The 12,103-nt window shown below is 40.1% G+C and overlaps 1 protein-coding gene across 1 annotated transcript in view; it reads left to right on the top strand.

Annotated features, from left to right (window-relative positions):
• The window catches only part of LOC128688023 (cytosolic 10-formyltetrahydrofolate dehydrogenase-like), a 61,971-nt gene that overhangs the window by 17,110 nt on the left and 32,758 nt on the right, over positions 1 to 12,103 (top strand). Inside the window, exons 5-6 of the mRNA XM_070089059.1 lie at positions 7,504 to 7,701; positions 9,359 to 9,490. Of these exons, the coding sequence (XP_069945160.1) occupies positions 7,504 to 7,701; positions 9,359 to 9,490 (330 nt within the window). The remainder of the gene's footprint in view (positions 1 to 7,503; positions 7,702 to 9,358; positions 9,491 to 12,103) is intronic.

Below are 12,103 nucleotides of genomic sequence, written 5' to 3'. Positions count from 1 at the left end.
ATATTGGTGGAGTGTGCTGCCTGTAGTGAGAATTTATCATTCTAACTGCAGCCTTTTGTTGGGTAATTAGTGGTCTGAGATGGTTAATTGTTGTTGAGCCCCATGCACAAATTCCATAGGTGAGATAGGGGTAAATAAGAGAGTGATATAGGGCCAGGAGGGCTGACTGTGGAACATAGTACCGTATCTTCGATAGTATGCCTACAGTCTTGGAAATTTTCTTAGAAATTTGTTGTATATGTGTATGAAATTTGAGTCTATTATCAAGGTGGATTCCTAAGAATTTTCCCTCTGTTAGCTTTGTGATAGGTGATCCGTTTATCATTATGTTAAGAGGGACATCTGTAGCTCTGTTACCAAACTGAATGAAGTAGGTTTTGTCAATGTTTAGTGTAAGTTTGTTAGTCCTCATCCAGGTGGATATTTTCTGTAATTCGGTATTTACAGTATTGGCTAGCGTGACTGGGCTCGGGTGAGAGAAGACGTATGTAGTGTCATCTGCAAATAGTGTGGGTTTGAGTAATTGCGAAGCATTTGGAAGGTCATTTATGTATAGGAGAAAGAGAAGAGGGCCAAGGACACTTCCCTGTGGGACACCAACTGCAATTGGTTGCGCAGAAGAGTTTGCCCCATTTGCGTACACATATTGGCTTCTGTTGCTGAGGTATGACTTGAGGTAGTTGAGGGAGTGCCCTCTTATACCATAGTGTGACAATTTTACATGGAGCAAGTCATGGTCAACTGTATCAAAAGCTTTACGTAAGTCAATGAAGATCCCCAGTGGGACTTTTTTCTCTATTGCAGTGTATGTATGTTCTAGCATGTGTATAATAGCATCATTAGTATTTTTATTAGGCCTGAATCCAAATTGGCAGGGGTTGAGTATGTTTTGGGAGATAAGGTAGGAGTAGATTCGTTTATGAATTAATTTTTCGAAGATTTTTGAGAGAGGGTGTAAGTTGGATATTGGCCTATAGTTATTCAACTCTGTTTGGTCTCCTCCTTTGTGGATCGGGGTGACCCTTGCTATTTTGAGTACTGTAGGGAAGGTGGAGGATTCTATGGATTTGTTAAAGAGTGTTGCGATGATTGGTGATAGCACTTGTGACAGTTTTTTGTGTATAAGGGGTGGTAAGGTATTTAAATCTCCTGCCTTGTTTTTTAGTGCGTTGATAATAAGGGAGACTTCGTATGGGTTAGTCGGAGCTAGGAACAGTGTGTTTGGGTAGTTGCCGGTGAGGTAGTCACTTGGTGGGGTATCTGAGCTTGGGATTTTATTGGCAAGGTTTTGTCCTATAGTGGAGAAGAAATCATTGAGTCTGTTTGCTGTTTCTGTTGGTGGGAGTTGGGGTTCATCTGATTTTGCTAATTTTATTTCGCTATTATTAGGCTTTATTCTGTAAATTTAGGTTGCACAGTAGTAAGAGTGAATGTTTTGTATAGTGAGTAGGTTTACATCTTTGAAGAGAGGTGTGTTGTAAAGCAGTGGACTGTGTGATCATATGCACTGCAGCTTTGTGTTGGTTTATTATTGGCTTTAGGTGAGTTGCTGTTGTGGATCCCCAGGAACAAATAGCATAGGTGAGGTAGGGGTAGATCAGAGAATAATAATGTGCAAGTAGAGCTGTTTGTGGTACAGAATAACGTATCTTATAGAGGATGCCAACTGTTTTGGATACTTTTTTTGTGTTGGATATGGGTGTTGAATTTCAATTTGCTGTCAAGGTGCAGACCCAGGAATTTTCCATCATTATGTTTAGCAATAAGGGTATTGTTAAGCATAATGTTTAGTTGATTTTGCAGGATTGAAGCAAGGAAATGAAATATCAGATTCTTTGAAATGTTACCTGTTACTCTAGCTTGCTTAGATAACAAATTTGGGGGCCCAATCCCTTGACTCATGTGTATCTGTAATCTTTTAACTACTGCCCACAAGATGGGTACGGTGTGCATGATAAAGGTACGTACAATGGAACTCCAGTTTTCGTACATACCGAATATCACATGTTTTGGATTTAGAATCCTTTTTTGGCCACAATTTTGTTCCGGATATTGGACCTCGATCTGGAAATTCTACATATCATACCTGTCCGCCCGCCTGGGGGCACTGCCACTCATGCATGCATACACGTCTCAGTTTGCTTCTTTCACTGGTCGAGTGAGCATTAATTAGCATGTTCCAAAACATATTGTAATAATCCATTGTTTTTGGTATTTAACTATTTAGTGCGACTGCAAAATAAGCCACCATGGGTCCAAAGAAAGTTCCTAGTGCCAGCCCTTTGGTAAAGAATGTGAGAAACACGATAGAATTCAAGAAAGAGATTATAGAAAAATACGAAAGTGGCGTACATTTAGCCGAGCTTGCCAGGATGTATGGGAAGTCGAAATCAACAATCTGTTCCATTCTGGCAAAGAAAGTAGAAATCAAGGAAGCTAAAGTTGCAAAAGGGGTAAATGTGCTAATGAAACAGAGATCACAAACAATCGAAGATGTGGAGTTGTTGTTGGTGTGGATCAATGAAAAACAGTTAGCAGGAGATAGTGTTGTGGAGTCGATCATTTGCGAAAAGGCACGGCAGTTGCATGTGGATCTCATAAAGAAAATGCCTGGAACGAGTGCTGCTGTTTGTGAATTTCACGCCAGCAGAGGCTGTTTTGACAGATTCAAGAAGCATAGTGGCATACACAGTGTTGTAAGGCATGGTGAGGCTGCAAGTTCAGACAAATGTGTGGCTGAAGAATTCGTGCATGAATTCAAGGATTAGAGGCTGAAGAATTCGTCCCCCAACAAGTGTTCATTTGTGATGAAACAGGCCTCTTTTGGAAGAAAATGCCGAAGGGGACCTACATCACTCAGGAGGAAAAGGCACTACCAGAACACAAGTCTGTGAAGGATAGGCTAACTCTCTTAATCTGTGGTAACGCTAGTGGAGATTTCAAAGTGAAGCCTTTACTGGTGAATCACTATGAAAATCCCAGAGTGTTCAAGAAAAACAATGTCATCAAGAGTAAATTGTGTGTGATGTGGAAAGCTAATAATAAGGCATGGGTCACGAGGCAAATTTTCATTGACTGGGTCTGTGAGGTGTTTGACCCACATGTGAAAAAAATACCTCCTGGAAAATAAATTACCATTCAAGTGCCTCCTGGTACTTGACAATGCTCCTGCTCATCCTCCAGACTTGGAAGACTAATTGTATAGGGACTTCAGTTTTGTAACAGTGAAGTTCTTGCTTCCTAACACCACTCCTCTCATCCAGCCCATGGACCAGCAGGTCATTTCTAATTTCAAAAAACTCTACACCAAGCAATGTTTCAAAGGTGCTTTGAAGTGACCCTAAGAGTGTTCTGGAGGAATCACTTCAGTATCCTCCATTGCATAAGCCTTATAGGTAAGGTTTGGCAGGAAGTGACCTCAGGACTTTTGACTCTGCTTGGAGGAAATTGTGGCCAGAATGTGTCCTCGACAAAGATTTTGAAGGGTTTGAGGCTGACCCTGTCAACCCTATGCCTGTTGTGGAATGTAATGTCTTTGGGGAAGTCCATGGGGTTGGATGTGAGTGGCCAGGATGTGGAAGAGTTGGTGGAAGACCACAGGGAAGAGCTGACCACTGAAGAGCTGCAAGACCTTCATCTACATCTGCAACAGATTACAGCTGAGGAAATTGCTTCAGAGGAGGAAGAGAGAGGGGAGAATGTGCCATCTTCAGTGACATATGTGCAAAGTGGAGTGAGTTGCAAAGTTTTGTAGAGAAATATCACCCTGACCAAGCTGAAACAAGCCATATCTGCAACATGTTCAGTGACAAAACCTTGTCCCACTTCAGGCAAATACAAAAGACTCCAGAAACAGACCTCTCTGGACAGTTTTTTTTGTGTGACATAGCTGCAGTGATTCTCAAGCTGGTCCTAGTGCCAGTAAAAGACAAAGAAAGGAAGTAACCCCAGAGAGGGCTTTAATAGCCAGTCCTTATGGAGGGGGATTCCCCTTCCAAACAATAATCAGTCCTCCCTCTCCCCTCCTCCCTGTTTTCCATATACCAACAAGAGTCTTCAATAAAGGTATGCAATGTTTATTTATCACTTTTTTCCTGTATGTAAAACTATAGTTATTCTTTAAAAGATGTATTTTTCGTTAATATTTTTGGGCGTCTGGAACAGATTAATTGTATTTACATTATTTCTTATGGAAAATATTGCTTCAGTTTTCTTACGTTTTGGATTTAGAATGACTTTCTGGAACAGATTTAGTATGAAAACCGGGGTTCTGCTGTATTAAACTGTCATGCAGCAGCAGTTTTTTATGTTAGACCAAAGCACTGAATAGAAAAACAAGTCTCCACTGATGACAGAAATTTTAAAGTAGGTATTGTATTGTATAAAATGTTCCTGATAATAAAAAGTTACACATTCTATCACAGTAACTGCTAGTGAGGAAAGGTGTTCTAATACTTCATGCATTTGACACCCATACACTGTAACAAGGTTTTCAGCAGGAATAATTAGAAAAAATATATCTTCATGACAGCTATGTCAAAGTTGTAATATTGTAACCTATTCTGCTGGAATTTGTTAAATATACATTTAGTCTGATTTTTGATATAAGCAACTATTAGCAGAAAGGTGGGCTAGTACAAGTATGAGTAGGGGAGGGGGGGTTGAAGAGGGTTGGAATAGTTTTAATTAAAAATGCAATATTAGAATGTGGGGCTAAAGTTTGTGGTTATAGGAGGGTGGGTGCAGGAGGAAAGAGGAATGATTGGTGGAATAATGAAGCAAAGGGTGTGATAAAAGAGAAAAAGGTAGCTTATGAGAGGTTTTTACAAAGCAGAAGTGTTGTAAGAAGAGCAGAGTAAATGGAGAGTAAAAGAAAGGTGAAGAGTGGTGAGAGAGTGCAAAAGAAGAGCAGATAGTGGGAGAGGCACTGTCAAGACATTTTAATGAAAATAAGAACATGTACTCATTGGAGCGGAGGAGAGAGAGGTACATGATAATATATACCTGGAAGGTATTCGAGGGCTTGGTCCCCAAATCTGCACACTGCCATAACATACTGGAGTGAGAGATATGGGAGGAAGTGTAAAATAAACCCAGTGAGGAGCAGGGGTGCGGTGGGGACAATAAGGGAACACTGTATCAACATCCGGGGTCCTAGACTTTTCAACATCTTACCAGAAGATATCAGAAACACTGCTTGAACAAGTGTAGAAGCCTTCAAAAGGAAACTGGACAAGTATCTTCACCAGGTGCCAGATCAACCAGGCTGTGATGGATATGTGGGGCAGTGGGCCTATAAGCAACAGCCTGGTTGACCAGGCAAGCACCAGACGAGCCTGGCCCATGGCCAGGCTCAGAGAGTAGATAAACTCTCGAAACTCTTCAAAGGTATAAAGGTATATCAAAGGTGAGTTAAACAAGTTAAGAAAGCCTTGGGAATGAATCGATTTGTCAGTTAAAAACAGAGTAGGGGAGTTAGTAAATGGGGAGATGGAGGTATTGGGTAGATGGCGGGAATATTTTGAGGAACTTTTAAATGTCGAAGAAGAAAGGGAGGTGATAATTTCATGCATTGGCCAAGGAGGTATACCATCTTTTAGGAGTGAAGAAGAGCAGGATGTGAGTGTGGGGGAAGTGCATGAGGCTTTATGTAGAATGAAAGGGGATAAAGCAGCTGGAACTGATGGGATCTTGAGAGAAATGTTAAAAGCAGGGGGGATATAGTGTTAGAGTAGTTGGTATTTTTGTTTAATAAATGTATGAAAGAGGAGAACATACTTAGGGGTTGGCAGAGAGCATGTATAGTTCTTTTATATAGAGGGAAGGGGGACAAAAGAGATTGTAAAAATTATAGAGGAATAAGTTTACTGAGTATACCAGGAAAAGTGTACAGTAGGGTTATTATTGAAAGAATTAAAGGTAAGACAGAATGTAGGATTGTGGATGAGCAAGGAGGTTTTAGAGTGGGTAGGGGATGTGTAGATCAAGTGTTTACATTGAAACATACATGTGAACAGTATTTAGATAAAGGTAGGGAAGTTTTCAATGCATTTATGTTTTTAGAAAAGGCATATGATAGTGGATAGGGGAGCAATGTGGCAGATGTTGTAAGTACATATATGGAATAGGTAGTAAGTTACTAAATGCTGTAAAGAGTTTTTATGAGGATAGTGAGGCTCAGGTTAGGGTGTGTAGAAGAGAGGGAGAATACTTCCCGGTAAAAGTAGGTCTTAGACAGGGATGTGTAATGTCACCATGGTTCTTTAATATATTTATAGATAGGGTTGTAAGAGAAGTAAATGCTAGGGTGTTGGGGAGAGGGGTGGGATTAAATTATGGGGAATCAAATACAAAATGGGAATTGACAGCTACTTTTTGCTGATGATACTGTGCTTACGGGAGATTCTAAAGAAAATTTGCAAAGGTTAGTGAACGAGTTTGTGAGAGTGTGTAAAGGTAGAAAGTTGAAAGCGAACATAGAAAAGAGTAAGGTGATGAGGGTATCAAATGATTTAGATAAAGAAAAATTGGATATGAAATTGGAGAGGAGTAGTATGGAAGAAGTGAATGTCTTCAGATATTTGGGAGTTGATGTGTCAGCAGATGGGTTTATGAAGGATGAGGTTAATCATACAATTGATGAAGAAAAAAAGGTGAGTGTTGCCTTGAGGTATATGTGGAGACAAAAAACGCTATCTATGGAGGCAAAGAAGGGAATGTATGAAAGTATAGTAGTATCAACACTCTTATATGGGTGTGAAGCTTGGGTTGTATATGCTGCAGAGAGGAAACGGTTGGAGGCAATGGAGATGTCCTGTCTAAGGGCTATGTGTGGTGTAAATATTATACAGAAAATTCGGAGTGTGGAAATTAGGTGTGGAGTTAATAGAAATATTAGTTAGAAGGCTGAAGAGGAGTTGTTGAGGTGGTTTGATCATCTAGAGAGAATGGATCAAAGTAAAATGACATGGAGAGCATATAAATCTGTAGGGGAAGGAAGGCAGGGTAGGGGTCATCCTCAAAAAGGTTTAAGGGAGGGGGTAAAGGAGGTTTTGTGGGCAAGGGGCTTGGACTTCCAGCAAGCGTGCATGAGCGTGTTAGAGAGGAGCGAATGGAGACGAATGGTATTTGGGACCTGACAAGCTGTTGGAGTGTGAGCAGGGTAATATTTAGTGAAGAGATTCAGGGAAACCAGTTATTTTTATATGGCCAGACTTGAGTCCTGGAAATGGGAAGTACAATGCCTGCACTTTAAAGGAGGGGTTTGAGATATTGGCAGTTTGGAGGGATATGTTGTGTAACTTTATACGTATATGCTTCTAAACTGTTGTATTTTGAGCACCTCTGCAAAAACTGTGATTATGTGTGAGTGAGGTGAGTGTTGAATGATGATGAAAGTATTTTCATTTTTGGGATTTTCTTTCTTTTTGGGAGATGGCCCCCGACTTGTGAAAAGAAAAAAAAACTTATTTCTAAGCTTTTTCCTTTTTTTTTTTTTTTTAGGCAGAAGCAGTTTGCATGGTAGTAAATGGTAATGCTCCAGTGATCCCTCAACCAACAGAAGGAGCTACATATGATCCTATGCTCAACAAACATGAACTGTGCAAAATCAATTGGGACCAGCCTGCTGAAAATATTCATAACTTCATCCGAGGTTTAGATTCTTCTCCTGGAGCATGGATGATCATGGATGGGAAGGAGGTTGGTTAGTCTTGTGATGTTTTATGATAAACTCTGTGACTGCTGAAGATTGAGAGACTTGTGCAGCATTTGGGAATCTTTATTAAGGAAACATTTTGCCATACAGTGGCTTCATCAGTCCAATACAAAGCAGAGAGGGGTAAGGAGTGGAGGAGTTTGAGGTAATCAGTCCCTCAGCCTAGAATTGATGTGTTCAGTCCATCACTCTTGTAGAAAGTACAGCAGATGGCTGGAGACAGGTGAGTTGAAGCAGGATAAGGTGGGATCACAGTGGAATCATCCACTAGTGTAAGTAGGTCTTCATCCAAAGGTTGGACAAGTATTGAAAAATTCCTTGTATCAAGTTCCCATGATGTTGCAGTGTCTGACAGATGTGATAAATGGTTTGAAAACCAACAAGTTGAAGATTGAGAGACTTATGCAGTATATGGTAAGCTTTATTAAGGAAATGTTTGCCACACTAATTCAGTCCAATACAAAGCAGAGAGGGGTCAGACACTGCAACATCATGGGAACTTGATACAAGGAATTCTTCAATACTTGTCCAACCTTTGGACGAAGACCTACTTACACTAGTGGATGATTCCACTGTAATGACGCCTCCTCCTCCTTCGACTCACGTGACTACAGTATACGTATATATAAGCCACTTCTCTGGCCATATGCTGTACTTTCTACAAGAGCAATGGTCTGAACACATTGATTCCAGGCTGAGGGACTGATTACCTCAAACTCCTCTCCTTACCCCCCTCTCTGCTTTGTATCGGACTGAAGAAGCCACTGTGTGGCAAAACGTTTCCTTAATAAAGATTCCCATATGTTGCATAAGTGTGTCAATCTTCAGCTTATCAGTTTTCAAACCATTTATCACATCTATGACTGCTGTTGGTAGGGATGTATACAGAGGACACTTGCATATACATAATTATTGATAATGCAAGACCAAACTTTAGATGCCATTGCAGTTTTTATATTCATTTTTAGGTGGTCAATGTACATTTAATAAATACCATCTAAATTCACAATTTATACAGTACTCTAGGTAAATTTGTCATTCTTTTAGATCTAATGAGGTATTTAATGATTTCTTCTTTCAACATACCAGTCTTATCCAACTAAGGCAGGGTGACCCAAAAGTAAAAATGAAAGTTTCTCCTTTAAAATTTAGTAATATATACAAGAGGAGAAGTTACTGGCCCCTTTCTCTCAGCATTTTAGTCACCCCTTACGACACACATGGCTTATGGAGGAAGAATTCTGTTTCACTTCCTTATGGAGATAAGAGGAAATATACAAGAACAAGAACTAGCAAGAAAACAGAAGAAAACCCTTCTGGGTGTGTGTGTGTGTGTGTGTGTGTATGCTTATACATGCAAGTGTAGTGTGACCTAAGTGTAAGAAGAAGTAGCAAGATGTACCTGAAATCTTGCATGCTTATGAGACAGAAAAATGACACCAGCAATCCTACCATTATGTAAAACAATTACAGGCTTTTGTTTTACACTCACTTGGCAGGATGGATGTACATCCCTTGGCAGTTGCTGTATAGGTTAATGATTTCTGTAGGCATGAATTTATGATGAATTTAGATGACGATAGAATTCTGATGCATGAAATTTAGTTTTTCTTGAATTTTTACCACTTTTGGTCTACTCAGGTAAAAGTGTTTGGCTCAAAGATGTTCACCGACTCTCTGGTGGAGGGGCAGGAAGTTGAAATTGAAGGACTTGCCACACCAGGCATCATTCACAAGGATGGACTTCTTTTGACTGGGTCAGATGGAAAAAAGGTAATACTGGAAAAGTTTAAGTATTGATGAATGTACGTATATTAATGTTAATACAGTGGTCCCTTGAATTATGGTGTTAATCCATTCAAGATGTATCACATCTCAACACTCATGGTTTTATGGTAATTCATTTCAAAAGGTCAGAACACACCCAACCTACTCTTGGATACTCTGTTTAAACACTGGGGGTTTTCTGAGTGATAAGTATAAGCTTCAGCTTGAAATCTCCAGAGGCATTGGCACCCATTAGCAGAGTAAGCCTATTATTCAGAGACTTGTGCATAGGCAAAGTGGGAAGAAAAGGGAAGGAGGGTGGTGGGCAGCCAGCCAAGCAACCAAGCAGGCAGAGATTGGTAAAGAATTATAGATGTGATATTTACACTCTTGTCATTGTCTACCACTGCTTGCATCTGGTACATGTATATAAAAAAATCTCTCCCACCTCCATCTACCTTAACCCTTTCAGGGTCCAGACCTCTGATCAGAAAATTGCTCTCAGGGTCCAAGAATTAAAAAAAAAAAAAAAATACATATATATGAAATGATAGAGAATCTTTTTCCAAACGTATTGAAACCAAAAGTACAAAATGATGTTAGTAGTCTCGGCAATATTTACGCATCAGCAATTTCGCCCACTTTGAGTCCTATTTTAGGCCAATTCCATTGTTCCAGTCAACCAAACTTAGTGTTTTCACTAGTATGTCTTCCATTGTGGAACTTGAGATGCCCACACATGCAATAGCTGTTGACAGTATAAAACTCCTTGAGTCTTGTTCTCAAGTGACCCTTGAGATACACTTCTTTTAAAAGTACGTATTAAAAATGTCGGAAATTCTTATGTGCCTTTACAGACTAGATTGGACTTACGTTATTGTGGAATCCACCTAGAAACCCCGTGATCCTCACAGGCTAATCTAAGTTTCTGTGACCTCTTACTCTAAGATGCCATGTGCACAGGATGATTCCTGTAAATATTCAAGTGGTGTTAATATCCCCAACCTGCACCTTGAGGGTCCCTGAATTCAATGGGTATTCCCTAATTAATATTTTTGGAGGCAGTGGGATACTAACTTCTGGACTGATACTTAGGGGAGTTACTCATCAGTCTCACTCACTTGTGTTTAGGCATGTGCCCACACGTAACCTCAGCTCAAATCTTTACCTTCCTCAAAATACCATTGTCCAACAAATACCCTGAGAAATGCAACAGATTGTCTTGCTATGGGACCTGGGAAGAGGTGAATGGAGTTCTCTTGAATGATTTCTTGGTAGTATTTTTTAAAGACACATGAGACGCTGAGCTAAGAGCTCCTAATATGTTGTTGTCACCACCTGTGTCCATGCCAGGAGGAGGGGTCTACCTCTGCTAGACACTGTCATGCCTCAGTTCAAGGATGGGGTTGCTAGTTAGCATTATATCTAATCTCATCACCTAATATAACCTTATATTAAGGTCTAAGGGTACATTATTAATTCTAATATTAGTTACTGACAATTTAAACCTATTTAATTCATTCTTAAACATGAATCTATCAATCAGTATACAGTGGACCCCCGGTTAACGATTTTAATCCGTGCAAGAGGGATAATTGTTATGCGAAATAATCGTTATGCGAATGAATTTTCCCCATAAGAAATAATGGAAATAAAATTAATCCGTGCAAGACGCCCAAAAGTATGAAAAAAATTTTTTTTTACCACATGAAATGTTAATTTTAATACACACAAACTGAAAAAGGCATGCACAATTACATGACACTTACTTTTATTGAAGATCTGGTGATGATTGATGGGATGGGAGGAGGGGAGAGCATTATCTTCTTACTGTTTAGAAGGGGAATCCCCTTCCATTACGACTTGAGGTAGCAAGTCCTTTTCCGGGGTTACTTCCCTTCTTCTTTTAATGCCACTAGGACCAGCTTGAGAGTCACTGGACCTCTGTCGCACAACAAATCTGTCCATAGAGCTCTGTACCTCCCGTTCCTTTACGATTTGTCTAAAATGGGCCACAACATTGTCATTGAAATAGTCACCAGCACGGCTTGCAACAGCTGTGTCAGGGTGATTTTCATCTATAAAGGTTTGCAGTTCAACCCACTGTGCACACATTTCCTTAATCTTTGAAGTAGGCGTACAACTGGCATTTTTTTTCAAAATTTTTTTTTCCATACTAATTCTCACCCTTTTTACACAGGGTTGGCACTAGAAGCCTTGGGGCCCATGGTCACTTATTTTCCAGTCGAAATATTCCGAGTGTATGCTTGGATGTTACCGCGGAGGCTCTGGTAAACCGGGCGGCACCGAGGCAGGGTGACCCAAAAAAAAAGAAAGAAAATCCCAAAAAAGAAAATACTTTCATCATCATTCAACACTTTCACCACACTCGCACGCCATCACTGTTTTTGCAGAGGTGCTCAGAATACAACAGTTTAGAAGCATACACATATAAAGATACAAATTTGGCACGATTGGCCTGAGATGCCTGGTCAGCATAGAATGGGTCTTAACACTTGGTGTGCACAGTATTAAAAAAATCTGGGACCACTTAGTACCTTGTGGGAGCGCCAGTTAAATTGAGCACCATCTAGAGCAAACAGTGCGGCAATCACCAAG

The sequence above is a fragment of the Cherax quadricarinatus genome, chromosome 27, assembly GCF_038502225.1.
Source record: "Cherax quadricarinatus isolate ZL_2023a chromosome 27, ASM3850222v1, whole genome shotgun sequence".
Classification (NCBI taxonomy): Eukaryota; Metazoa; Arthropoda; class Malacostraca; order Decapoda; family Parastacidae; genus Cherax; species Cherax quadricarinatus.
The sequence above is the reverse complement of the archived record's forward strand: the minus strand, read 5'-3'. Positions and strand labels throughout refer to the sequence as shown.